Consider the following 14,103-nt stretch of genomic DNA (forward strand, 5'->3'; position numbering starts at 1 on the left):
TGACATTTCATGCCTCTGAGCCTCTGCACGTGCTGTTCCCTCCCCGCTGGTACACCCTTTCTGAACTTGTCCATCCAGGGAACTCCTATTCAGCCGGCACAGTCCAGCAATCACATCACCCCTCCAGACCTCCAGGTTTCAGATCTATGGGATCAAAGTCTCCTTTCCTGTCCTCCAGCTTTTGACCCTTCCCTAAAGTCCAAATTCTGGGGAAGTAAGTGGTCCAGCACTAAGCATCCCTTTCACTGGGTCTCTTGGTGCTCTGTCACCCCCTTGTGCCCAGGCTCAGACCTGCATGGAAAAATGTGCCTAGAAAGTTCTGGGAGAAGTGCTGGTGATTCTCCACCGTGTACCCCAGGGTCACTCTCAGCCTTTCTCCTCCTGCTCTGGGCCCTGGGAGACTGCCCTGTGTGGACTCCATCCACGGGAGTCCCTTGCCCTTGCCTTCTGGTTGGGTTCTCCCCGTTACAGGCACTGACAGGAAATCTGAAGGTAAGTAGTGGGGGAGAGGTTGGAGTATTTATTTTCTGGGCCCCTCCCTGCATCCCTGCAGTTCTGGCGGTGGCTGTGTTCCTCTACCTAGAGTTACAGCTCCTGTGGGCTCCACTCCAAACTTTAGCTTTCTGCCTGAAGGGTGGTAATGGCTTGGTTCTGGCTCCAGCTGGTTCCCTGGCGTCGCCCCATATTTTGTGGCTTCTTTCACCCTGCCAACCGCTCTAAACTTTCCCTTCATAAATGTTCTCACTTAAACTCTATTTTATTTTTTGACCGCACCACGTGGCTTGTGGGGATCTTAGTTCCCTGACCAGGGACTGAACCTGGGCCCTCGGCAGTGAAAGCGCTGAGTCCTAACCACTGGACTGCCAGGGAATTTCCCCCCACTTAAACTCTTTGAATGGCTACCTGTTTCCTGCCAGGACCCTAACTGAATCACATTATAAACTTAGGGTGAGCCCAGGAGAGAAGGGGACCCTCGCCCACCAGTGTGCCCCAGAATTTCTCTTTAGGATGAGCTTGGGATGGCCAAGGGGCTCACAGGAGGGCTTGTCTTGAAGCTGATAAGATTTATATGGGGTTATTTGTGGGGAGGGGGCTAAAGCCTTCGTGACACTTCCACTGGAGTGTCTCTGTCTGTACCCTTGAAGGAGGGTGGAAGGAAAAAACTTTTACTCCTGTGTGTATTGCAGGTCACTTGGGTCCTTGGTTAATTCTCTCACTTTCTGTTTCCCTCAAGAGCCCTGAGAGGAAGGCGGTAATATGGTTCAGAGAGGTGAAGTCATTTGTCCAAGGCCACATGGTGAATGATTATAATAGCTACCTTAAACAAAACAGAACTGTTTCATTACATTTCTGTGAAGTTCTGGAACAGGCAACACTAATTTCCAGTAAAAAAAAAAAAGAAAAAGAAAAACAGAAAGGCATGGAGTTGCCTCTGGGGGTGAAGTAGGGTGTGAGTATGCCCTGGAAAGAGGCAAAAAAACAATGTTCTCAGGTGATGGAAATGTTTATGTCTTAATTTGGGTGCTTAGTCACATGGGCGTATCTGTTTGTCACAACTCGTTGTACTGCTCTCTTAAGGTCCAAGCATTTTAATTTTTATTTTCAAAATAAATAAAAAAGAATTTGCAAGCCCATTTTTGAGTGCTACATCCCAGGTCGGTCCAAAGTGCTTTGCCCAAGAATGAATTCTCACGACCAATTTATGAAGGACGTGATGATAATAATCAGCAAATATTTCTGAAGCACTTACCATTCGTGTATTTACTCTCTGAAAATAACGTGTATGGAACGCCTGTCTTGTAGTAAACTAACCAAACACAAAAATGACACTCCTCCTAGTGGGGAGGCAGATAATTAGAAAAAAAATAAATAAGTGAAATACATAGAATGTTGGATGGTGACAAGTTCTATGGGGAAAAGCAAATAAGGCAGCAGGTAGGGGATCATGGCGTGGGGGTGTGTGTGGGTGGGTCATGTTTTATAGACTTGATGGTATGACATCCCCATGACAAAGGGACTGTGAGAGACCACGTTATCAGAAGAGGAAACTGAGGCACAGAGAGGTCACCAGCCTCAGTCCCGCCAAGAGGCAGGGCTGGAGCTGGAAACCCCAGGATTCCTTCCAGGGCTGGCCCTGACCATGGGCGTGGGGAACCATGGGCAGACCCCTCGTTCTCTCCCTTGGGGAAGGGGGCATGCAATGATCAGAAAGTTAATGACTTGGGACTGGGGTCTCCGAAAGGAGGAAATGGTTCAGCTCAATGAGGGACCCCCCCCTTCCCCTCCCCCCCCCCAGCTGAGGGCTTGATCTAGTTGGAGCGCCGGACTGGAGGCACGGTAACCAAAGGGGTTAATGAGGTGGGGGTCTCCAGGATGGGGATGTTGAAGGACTGGGGGTGTATTCCAGCGGCAGGTGAGATTTCCCCGGGGCTGGAAGCCTTTAGCGGGGTGAAGGCTTAAAGGGGTTAAGGGGGAGCGACAAAGGAGGGGTTAATGGGGGCGGGCCCGGCCGGGCCGGGGCGGGGCCTCGGCTGGAGGCTCTGGCCCGGGGGCCAGTAGAAGTCGCCGCCGGGTTCCTGCGCCGCCGTGGAGCCCGGCTCCCCTAGCTGCGGAGAGAGGCGCCACCTGCCCCGTCCAGCCGTCACGCGCAGGTAGCCACTGGTCCCTCCCCTGCCCGCGCCGGTCCTGCGGCCGCCGGGGACTGCTCCTCCCCGCGCCCCTCGGGGGCTCTGCGTCCCCGCGTCCGTCCGCTGCCTCAGTCTCCCGCGCCGTCTCCGTCCCCGCCCCTCTCTGGGGCTGGCTCTTCCCGGCGTCTCTGCGGCTGACTTTGTCTCTTTCCCGGCGTCTCTGCGGCTGACTTTGTCTCTGGGTCTGTCTCCATCTCTCCGTCTGTCTCTGATGTCTCTCTGGATCTGCGGTCCCTCTCCCTCTGGGTGTGTCTCTCCTTCTCCATCTCCGGATGTCTCTGTCGATTCCTTTATCTCTGCCTCTCCGTCGCTCTCTCACTCTGTTTGCCTCCGTCCCTGTGTCTTGATGAACTCTCAGTTTCTGTGGATCTCTCTGCTTCCAGCTCCCCGTCTCCCCATCTCTGGGCATCTCTTTGCCGTTTCCCTTCCTGTCTCTGTCTCTCGGTATTCCTCTGTCTCTGTCTCTCTGTATCTTAGATCCGGTTCTGGCAACTTGACCCCGTCATCATCTCATTCCAAATCCTCGCAAATTCCAACTTTCCCCTGGGCTGAGGAGCTGCTTGGGAGCGGGGTAGGGGGCAGTAGGGTAGCCACCTGGGGCAGGTGGACTCTGAGTGCCCCTGTGACCCCGCCTCCCCCTTAACACTCACCCCAGTGCTCTGGAGGTCGCACCCACCCCACCCTCCGATTTCAGGAATTCCTGGCTGGGGGGTAAACTTCCTCCCCCACTTCCTCCCTTCCAGGATTTGGCTGGGTCACCCGTTAACTCCTTCCTGCCTTGGCTTCATTCCCCCCTCCTTGAGCTGGACACCCCCCACCTCCAAGCACGCTGAAGGACAGCTCTGGAATTTCGGTTGTGGGACGTGCGCTGTGTACTCAGGCGGGACGTGCGCTGGGGGATTTTCTTGCGGGCACAGATGGAGATGATGGGGGCCACATCCCCACCGCCCCCCACCAGGGCCCATCACCAGCCCCACTCTTTCTGAACTCACCAAGGACCCCTCACAACTCGTCTCTGTGGTTGAGCTTGACTTCAGGTTTGGGGTGAGGATGGGGAGGTTTTCCTTTCTGGTGGTGGGGCATCCAGTAGTAGAAAATGAGAGAGACTGATGCGGGGAGGGGCTCCAGAACTCCGGGAATCATGGAATCAAGAAGTCTTGCATGTGAAGTCTTTGAATGAAAGGACCCAAGTAAGTGAGAATGATCAGAGAGGAGGACCAGGCATGCTCAAACCTTCAAATTAAAGGTCCTTAGGATATTTGAATCCTTCAATCCAAAAAGCTTGGTGTTGGAATCTTGGCAGTTTTCAGTGTTCGCACACAGCCGAGAGCTTGAAAGTGCTTGCAGAGCCAGCTAGACCAAGCCCCCCATTTTACAGATGGGGAAACTGAGGCCCAAGAGCAGAAGTCCCCACAGTGAGTCAGTTTCAGGCTAAGGTTGGGACTCCAGTTCCACTGAAGCCCCAATCCAAAGATCTGGCTTCTTTTGCTGCCATTGAGTCGGATTCCTGTGGGGCAGGAGGTCTTCATAGGGAGGAGGGAAGAACGCCAAGGTGAGTGTGAATGGCTGGAACCCAGGAGGGAGCCTTTTAGAGGCAGAGGAGAGAAAATATTTCTAAAACCATGGTGTTGGAGAAGGAGAGGGGACAAGAGTTGGTTTGGGTGGAAGGGGTGGAGTTTCAGAGAAGGAGGGAAGAGAGGGGAAGGGGGGGTAGTGCAGAGATTAACTCCCGCCTGACTCTGTCTCCTGACCCTCCCCATGAAGTCCACTGCTCCCGCAGGACAGGGCCTATAATTTGGTTTGTGTCTAGACAAATAACTCAGCCGGTGTGAGCGAGCAGGGAGGGATGTGGCAAGGCTCCCTGGGAGGCAGCCTGGGCTCCTAATGTCCCCCCCAGGGGGGTGAGAATTTAGGGACCAGGTGAATGTGGTGACTACCCCTTCCACATTGAATCCTTAGTATCTTAGAATTCTGCATAACCGTAGAACTTTAGGCTGCTAGAATGTTAAAAAAAAAAAAACAGATTAGATAGGGAGGAAAAAGGAAGTGAGATTTATGGTATGTAGAGTATGTTCCCATTTCTGTAAAAAAGAAAAGGGAAATACATATTCGTGTTTGCTGGGCAAAGATAGTAATCACTGAGAGTTTAATAATAGATTGTGAAAGTTATAGAATGTTAAAAAAAATCATAGAGCGTTCTAACAATAGAACTTGAGAATCTTGGAATGTGAGACGCTGGGATATTGGAAACTTAGAAGGAGAAGGGCATGGAAAACCACCATGATAATAATAATAGAATGGAAGAAAGGTAAAGCTCTAGAATGTTATAATAATAGAACAGTAAACCAGGAACTGGACTAACGATAGAACCTGAGGATTTGAGAAGCTTGCAATCTAGATCAGAGGAGTAGAGTCAAGGACTCCGGTGTCCCTTTTGGGCGGTGTTGGGGGGTCCGGTGGGGGGGGATGGGGACCCCTTCGGTAGAAATGGGGAAACTGAGGCCCAGCGGAGCGGTCACAGTGGCCGGACTGTCCCCCGGTTTCCGCCGGCTAGCCGCCAGGACACCAGGTGGGGAGCGAGGCTTGGTGATCACATTTCGTCCCCTAATGAGCAGACCGGAGCTGGCTGGTCCCCCGGGGCTGTCAGGGGAGCAGGAGCCCTCAGAGGAGGGAAGTAGTGGGGGGTGAGAGAGGCGACCTGGAGGCTTCTAGTACAAGACTGGTGAGTGAGGGGGTGTGGGGCTCTATTACCTCTCCCTCTTGTCCTTTCACCGCCCCCCGCCTGCAGTCCTTCAGCCTTGCTGGACTTAGAGGTGGCTGCCGGGGCCCAGGGACTTATCTGGCTTGAGCAGCTGAGGTGCAAAGTGGAGGCAGTGGTCTGACAGTCCTTCCTGTCTCCCCACTATCGCTCCACATTCTCAGCTTATCTCTCTTCCCTGCGCCTCTGGGAGGGGCCAGCAGGGACCACGAGGGAGGCCTGTGGGACTGGGGAGCTTCTTGTGGGCACTGTGAGATTTGGGGGTTGACCTCCCACACACAAAGCCTGAGTAAGGGAGGCAACTTAGATCCCAGACGAACAGGGTCTTGGCTCCAGGGGGCTGGGCAAGGGAGTCAGGTGATGGAGGGGTCACCCAAGACGCCGAGGTCACTTGCTTTCTTGTGGTGAGAGTCCGTGGATCTTTCAGCAGATTCTTAACGGGGGCTGAGAACCCCGGAAAGACTTGAGAAAAATTACGGGAATGCAGGGGGTGAAGAGAGAAAACATTCAGGTAAGGGGAAGCTTTTTAGTTAAGAATGACAGATCTATGCAGTCTTGACACATCATGTGACTTAGACAACTGCTTTGTGGCTCTAGGCCTCAGTTTCCCCATCTGTATCAGGCAGGGGTCAGAAATAGCCTCGCGCCCCCCAGTTGTGGCATATAGGCCTGTTGCATTGTGGAGTTCTAAGAGTCTGCCATTCCGCGCTGTCTTTCGGGGGTTTGGTGGTGGGCAGATCTCAGGTGGGGGAGAAGAGAGGGTTGAATGCCCCTCCCCCATGCCCACCATCCCCTCAAGAAGCAGATGGGTTGAGGAGGGATGGGAGGAGGGAGGGGTAGGCGGCCAACTGGTTCCCCCTCGAGGAAATTAGCAATAGGAAGTGTATTTCCTTTGGCTGCAGGAAATCAGTCTCATGCCTGTGTACCCACCCCAGCCTCAGCTGAACCCAGGGGTTCTTGAGAGGGTGGGGCAAAGGGAACTCCCAGCTCTCAGTGCCTCCTCCCATTATGAACTGGTTCATTCTTGTGTCAGTTCCCCAGTGCCTGTGGAATAGTAATAATTGTTCAAATACTGCACAATTTATAGACGATATCACCTCTACCAAGGATTTTCTTTTTTTTAATTAATTTTGTTTTTTATTGAAGTATAGTTGATTTACAATATTGTGCCAATCTCTGCTGTACAGCAAAGTGACTCAGTTATACACATATAGATAATCTTTTTTTTTAAATATTGTTTTCCATTATGGTTTATCACAGGATATTGAATATATCAATAGTTCCCTGTGAATAAATTCGGAGATGTTTCATCCTCTTCAGTTTTCTGGAAGAGTTTGTATAGAATTGATATTTTCCTTTTTTCTTCTTTTTTCTTTTGGCCGAGCCACGCAGCATGCAGGGTCCTAGGCACAGGGTCAAACCTGTGCCCCCTGCAGTGGAAGCACGGAGTCTTAAGCACTGGACTGCCAGGGAAGTCCCAAGGATTTTCACATCTGGAATGTGACTAGTATAAAAGTTGTGCCCCACCCCCCCTTCCTATAGAAGGGGAAACTGAGGCTCCTGAAGAAGTAATTCCCTCAGTGTTACAGGAGGAAGGAGAGACCCAGGGCAGACAGAGGGGAGAGAGGTGTTTGGGTTTTTGTTTTGTTTTGTTTTTTAATATACATTTATTTATTTATTTATTTTTGGCTGTGTTGGGTCTTCGTTGCTGGGCGCGGGCTTTCTCTAGTTGCATTGAGCGGGGGCTACTCTCTGTTGCGGTGCACGGGCTTCTCATTGTGGTGGCTTCTCTTGTTGCGGAGCATGGGCTCTAGGCGCGCGGGCTTCAGTAGTTGTGGCTCGTGGGCTCAGTAGTTGTGGCTCGCGGGCTCAGTAGTTGTGGCTCGCGGGCTCTAGAGTGCAGGCTCAGTAGTTGTGGCGCACGGGCTTCGTTGCTCTGCGGCATGTGGGATCTTCCCGGACTAGGGCTCGAAACAGTGTCCCCCGCATTGGCAGGCGGATTCTTAACCACTGCACCACCAGGGAAGCCTGAGAGAGCTGTTTTGAGTGATTTGCTCTGGGCAGGTGGTTTCAGTTCAAAGGTAGGGACCGGATTGCACTGTTCCAGCCAGGAGCAAGCCCCCTCTGTCCCATCTCCACAGGATCCAGGAGTCTCTGTGAGTCTGAGGTGAGGGCAGCTCTTCAGTCATGGAGGACCCGACAGCGGGGAGGACTTACTAAGTGGGACTCAGCCCTGATCTTTCAAAGTCAATTGTGCAGCAGATAGATCCTGCCCTTTTCACTTTTTCCCTCCCCGCCTCTTCCTCTGGGTCCCTGCAGGGACTCGCTTGAGCTTAAAGTGGGGGGTGGTGCCGCCTCAAGGTGAGCGGGAGCCTGTGTTGGAGGAGGGGCTGACCAATGCCTGTTCCCTCAGTCCAAAGTCATTTCTTGAGTGCCTACTGTATGCCGGGCCTGTCCTGGGTGCTGGCGAAACAGCAGTCAACACAAGGTCCCTGCCCTCCTGGAATGTCCGTTCTAGACAGACAGACAGACACAAACAAGATGCAAAGTGATGTGAGGAGAGAGCCCTGGGAATGGGTGGGCAGGACTCTGGGTACAGAGGGCCTCCCTGAGGAAGTGAAGGAGGTGAGGGAGCTAGTCGTAAGTAAGTCTGAAGGAAGAACAAAGGTTTTGTTTTGTTTTGGCTGCGTTGGATCTTCGTTGCTGCGCGTGGGCTTTCTCTCGTTGCGGTGCGCGGGCTTCTCATTGCGGTGCCTTCTCTTGTTGTGGAGCGCGGGCTCTAGGTGCACGGGCTTTAGTAGTTGTGGCACGCGGGCTCAGTAGTTGTGGCTCGCAGGCTCTAGAGTGCAGGCTCAGTAGTTGTGGTGCACGGGCTTAGTTGCTCCGTGGCATGTGGGATCCTCCCGAACCAGGGATCGAACCCGTGTCCCCTGCATTGGCAGGCGGATTCCTAACCACTGCGGCACCAGGGAAGTCCAGAACAAAGGTTTTGACGCTGGAAAGAAGGTCCAGCCTTGAGGCTGCTGAGGTGGGGGAGGGGAGGTGGGCAAGTAAGTCAGCTAGGCTGCCCAGGCTGGTCAGGCAGTGCCTTGTCACCTGGGGTGAGGATTTGGGATTTTACCCCAAGTCCACTGGGAAGCTATTGGAGAGTTTCAAGCAGAGAAGTAACAAGAGCTGATTTACATGTTAGAGAGATCTTTCTGGCTGCCACGTGGGAAGTGAGTGGAGGGAAGTCAGAGTGGCAGCCAGGAAAGCCGTGAGGAAGCTACTCCAAAGTCCAAGCCAGTGGTGATGGCTGAGCAGAGCGGGAGGCAGCAGGGGTTTTAGAGACATGCATGGATTCAGGATTTAGTGTGGAGGTAGGGAGAGCCAAGTGGCCTTTCCCATGAGAATATGCTCAGGCATCTGGGAGGTTCCCATGTACCTGCTGTGTACCTTTGGGCTCATCCCTTCCCCTCTCTGGGCCTTGGTTTCCTCATCTGTCCAATCGACTCAACCAGTGGTTTTCAAAGTGTGTCCTGGGGATTCTTCAGAGGTGGCCTTCCTCCCGCCACCTCATTTTTTCTCCAGCACAGAGCAGCTTCCTCTGTCACTGTCTTAGATGGGGTTTCCAGCTGAGACGTCTCTTTTTTTTTTTTTTTTTTTTAAGTGGTTTCACAGCCTAAAAACTAAGCTGATGCAAACCCTTGGATGGAGTGGCTTCTGAAGGTACCTCTAATTCAGGACTTTGCTCCCCAGCTCTCTGGGGGCTGACAGTGGTCCGGGGCTTGGTCCAAGATTGTCCTTTGCCCTGTCCTTAAAGGTCTCCGCAGGACCAGGAGGGTGAGACCCGAGACTCTCGCTCGGGAAAGTCGGAGGGGAGTGGGAAGAGACAATGAAGGGGGCAGTCTCTGAGGGAGGGGACTGCTGGCACTGCCCCCAGGTCTCCCCCTTGCTCCCGACCTCAATCGAGTCCAGCAGCTGCTCCTCTCAGCCATTCCCCGCCTCGCCCCGCCCCCAGCCCCCTGCAGCTATGCTTCCCTGGGCTGTCAGCCCAGGGCCCTTTTCTGTCCAGTTATTCCTGGGTGAAAACTGAACTGCAGGCTGGAGAAAGGGGTTGCAGGCTGGAGAAAGCCGAGATTTCCCCTCTCCCGCTATCAGGACCTTGGACAGGTCTCTGAACTTCTCTGTGCCTCAGTTTGTCGAACAGGGGGAATAACCCTATTCCTCATAGGAGTCTTGAAATTCTAAAATTCATACCCGTAAAAGTGCTTAAGACAGGGTCTGCTATGTAGTAGGACTTAATAAACTTTAGCTGTTATTATCACCACCGTCATCTTTATAGTCAAAAATGAGGTGCCCTGGGTTAGGAGCAGGAGGGCTGGTTCTAGCCCGGTTCCGTCACTGCCTTGCTGTGCATCCTTGAGGGGAGTGACGCAGCCTCTCTGGGCCCAGTCTCCCTGTCTATAACATGATAGTTGAGACCAGTTCTCCATTTCCCACAGCATGATATGATACTTGTGCAAGTTTTACATGGTTTCTGGAAGAAAGTTTTAAAATCTGAGTTGGATCTTTATTTTAACGTCTGTTAGGGAAAAAATATATCTGGCATCTCAAATCTGTGTTTTCAGAGATCCGTTGCTTAGAGTGGGGCTCAATTTGGCATCGTTAGGGTCCCCACCCTCTGCAGCCCACTGGAGTCAGGGCAAAAGGGGTGTGGGGAGAAGGGGGTGGTCCATGACTCCTCTCACTGCAGTCTTCTCTCCCCACAGGTGCTGCAAAATCAGCTTTGAACTGTGAGGCGGGGCCACCTCATCTCAACTGCTCACCTCCCACCAGGACCAAGCTGGAGCCCCGTCCTTGTCCCCTTTAAATTCCCTGTATTAGTAACCCTGCTCTGATCTAGCCCTTACTCACCTCCTTCCTGTTTCTTAAAAACCCTTCCCACATTCCTCAGACAGAGCCCTTCCTCTCTTTCATCCCCCACAGGACACCTCCTTTTCCATAATCTTCTCCTCACTGTTTACCTTACTTATTTCCTTATTTCTTACTGGGGTCCTAGGAAATGCTAGCACCCCCATCCATCTTGCCTGGTCTTTTCAACACTCCCTAACTGTAGACCATCCTATCTCAACACTATCCCATACATTTCCACCCCACCATTACTTCAGCATGGCCACGCTTACTTTCTACATCCTTCGCAAATCTCTCTCTCTCACCACTGCCCACTGATGCCTTCATCTCCTCTATAAACAACCCCCTCAGTCAATTTTGTGTGACCCCAGTACTCCTCCATTTATGCTCTGATTGGGTTCATAAAACCTCCTTGACAAAGACCTTTGTTAATCCTGCCATCCCCCAAACCTCCCTCTTGTCGTAATTCTATCCCTCCTCCAACTTTTCCCTCTCAAGCTCTATCCTTCCCTGCCCAGCCTGGCCCACGATTCGTGGTCAGCCTCATCTCTTCGCTGTGGACTGCCTCCCACCATGTTCCCCTGAGCCTCCAAGGAGGGGGCTCAGGGGGCCTGATGGCCTCCCGCCACCCATGGCCCCACAGCCCCCGTGGGCCAGGGGAAGCATCTCGAAAGCCTCAGTGCCGAGGATGGGCAACCGCACGTGGGAGGGCTGCCACGTGGACTCCCTCGTGGACCACCTCTTCCCGCCCTCCCTCTACATCTTTGTCATCGGCGTGGGACTGCCCACCAACTGCCTGGCCCTGTGGGCCGCCTACCGCCAGGTGCGGCAACACAACGAGTTGGGTGTGTACCTGATGAACCTCAGCATCGCCGACCTGCTGTACATCTGCACGCTGCCGCTGTGGGTGGACTACTTCCTGCACCACGACAACTGGATCCACGGCCCCAGCTCCTGCAAGCTCTTCGGGTTCATCTTTTATACCAACATCTACATCAGCATCGCCTTCCTCTGCTGCATCTCTGTGGACCGCTACCTGGCCGTGGCCCACCCACTGCGGTTCACCCGCCTGCGCCGCGTCAAGACGGCCGTGGCCGTGAGCTCCGTGGTCTGGGCCACGGAGCTGGGAGCCAACTCGGCGCCCCTGTTCCATGATGAGCTCTTCCGCGACCGTTACAACCACACCTTCTGCTTCGAGAAGTTCCCCATGGAGGGCTGGGTGGCCTGGATGAACCTCTACCGGGTCTTCGTGGGCTTCCTCTTCCCGTGGGCCCTCATGCTGCTCTCCTACCGCGGCATCCTGCGGGCTGTGCGGGGCAGCGTGTCCACCGAGCGCCAGGAGAAGGCCAAGATCAAGAGGCTGGCCCTCAGCCTCATTGCCATCGTGCTGGTCTGCTTTGCGCCCTACCATGTGCTCCTGCTGTCCCGCAGCGCTGTCTACCTGCGCCACCCCTGGGACTGTGGCTTTGAGGAACGTGTCTTCTCGGCATACCACAGCTCACTGGCCTTCACCAGCCTCAACTGTGTGGCCGACCCCATCCTCTACTGCCTCATCAATGAGGGCGCCCGCAGTCACGTGGCCAAGGCCCTGCACAACCTGCTCCGCTTTCTGGCCAGCGACAAACCCAGGAGATGGCCAACGTCCGCTCACCCTGGAGACCCCGCTCGCTTCCAAGAGCAACAGCATGGCCAAGGCCATGGCAGCCAGCTGGGTGGCCGCTCAGCCCTCCCAGAGGGACCAGGTGCAGCTGAAGATGCTGCTGCCGGCACAGTGAACCTCGTGTCGTGCAGAGCCCCCACTCCTCCATACGAGTCCCACCCTCCCTTCCCTCCTTGGTCCGGTGTATGCCAAATTGGTATGTAAATAAGACTACATTAATATCCATAAGCATGTAAGAAAATAGGAAAATAGTGAGGTTGATGTGTCACTGGTCAACCATCGTCCTCCACCATGACCCCCTAACAATTCAGTAGAACTGTGCCTAGCGCTGTGCTGGGTGGTGCTAGTGACCCAGCAGTGACAAATGACAGCGCTGGCCCTGCCCTCATGGCTCCCACTCCACTGGGGGAGACAGATCTGTCCCTGGATAGTGATGACCCAGAGTGGGCAGGGCTCAGACGGGGAGCCCTGGGGCTGGGGGAACCCAAGAAGGCATCAGACCCAGTCTGGGGGTCAGAAAGGGCTTCCTAGAGGAGGGGACCAGTAGATTAACTTTCCAGAAGGTAAAGACAAAAAAGTTAGGATTACTTTCAACAAGGGGGTAAAAGTCTGTGACTCACGGGGATGGTGGAAGAAGAAATTCACTGAGTGCTGAGTGGTCACTTTTGCCTTTGGGAAACCCCCGGTCATATAGGGGAGAGAGAGAGAGCAGGACAGAGCATTTCAGAGTTTCAAGATAAACAGCATTCTTCAGGTCAGGATTGAGGAGGAGGAGGAGGGAGCAGAATCAAATGAAGGGCAATCAGCAAACTGGCTGGTGGAGCAGGGAGCAGGGCAGGCTTGGGAAGGGGGCTGGGGACAAGAGAAGGGTATTTATTCATTCATTCAAGGGAGATTTGTTTATACCTACTCTTTGCCCAGCCCTGTGCTGGCCGGCGGCTGGGGACAAAACGGTGACCAAGACAGCCCAGGCCCTGCCCTCACGGAGCTCACAGTAAATGAATAAAGATAAACATAACATTTGGAATCGATAAGGGTAATAGGGAAAAATAAAGCTGACTGAGGGGACAGAGAGTGATGCGGAGTCTGATCTAGATAAGGAGGTCGGCGAGGGCTCACGGAGAAGGGGGCATTTGAGAAAAGACCTGAAGGAGGAAAGGGGTCAGATGGAAGAGCATTGCAGGTCGAGGGAACAGCAAGTGCAAAACGTGGAGTAAGAGACTGCCTGCATTTGAGGGCCAGCAAGTACACACAGTGGTGTCGCGGGAACCAGGGCGGGAGGATGTAAGGAATGGAATTGAGACAGGCCAGGGACAGGGGCTGATATTATAGAGCTTTGTGAAGCTCTTTGCCTTTTATTCCAAGAGAAATGGGAGCTACAGAGGGGCTCTTAGCAGAGGATTGGGATTTGGCTTAAATGTTAACAGGATTCCCTGGCTGCTGAGTACGGAACAGAATATGGGAAGTAAGGGCAGAAGCCAGGAGCCCAGGCTGATGGCTGGACCGGGGTCGGGAGGTGGGTGGTGGTGGAGTGGGGAAGGATCGGTGTCAGCTTTGGGATTTATCTTGAAGGAATTCGATGATGGAAGAAGCACAAGGGCCTGTGGGATTGTGTAACTCAAGCCCCTTGCCCATCCTGGGAAAAGGGTGACCAGGGGACCTGAACTGGAAAGACTTCTGGGAATGATCCCAGGCCCTACTCAAAGGCCGTCACCGAAGAGGCCAAGTGATTAGCCCAGGGTCACGCAGCCGGTGAGTCAACGCTGGGGCCATCCTGGGCTTCCTCTCCCCTCCCTGTCTCTGCCTCTGTTCCCATGCCCCAGAGTGGCCAAGGATGCTGTCCTGGCTGATGGTGTTCCCCTCCCTCCCCTGGCCCTCAGGGGTCAACCAGGAATGGCTGTCCTTCTAGAACTAGGCTGGAGAGCAGGAGGAAACACACAGCTCTGGACAGGCCTCACCCCTTCTGATAGGCCATCTCCCTCCCTTCTTCCCCACGGGTGTGTAACAGGCTCCAGGCTCCTGATGAGATGTGAAGATCTCCCTACACACACACACACACACACACACACGGGCACAAACACACCATTGCCCCAGAAGTTCCCAGA

General features: G+C 53.7%; 1 protein-coding gene across 1 annotated transcript; it reads left to right on the forward strand.

Moving 5' to 3' along the window:
• Nucleotides 1-2,565: 2,565 nt before the first annotated feature.
• Nucleotides 2,566-13,514, forward strand: GPR4 (G protein-coupled receptor 4). Its single transcript, XM_036832425.1, is given in 3 exon segments — nucleotides 2,566-2,651; nucleotides 10,197-11,982; nucleotides 11,984-13,514. Coding segments are annotated over 2 exon segments (1,143 nt in total). The 5' UTR covers nucleotides 2,566-2,651; nucleotides 10,197-10,969; the 3' UTR covers nucleotides 12,114-13,514.
• The last annotated feature ends 589 nt before the right edge of the window (nucleotides 13,515-14,103 follow it).

Source organism: Balaenoptera musculus, chromosome 19, assembly GCF_009873245.2.
Source record: "Balaenoptera musculus isolate JJ_BM4_2016_0621 chromosome 19, mBalMus1.pri.v3, whole genome shotgun sequence".
Classification (NCBI taxonomy): Eukaryota; Metazoa; Chordata; class Mammalia; order Artiodactyla; family Balaenopteridae; genus Balaenoptera; species Balaenoptera musculus.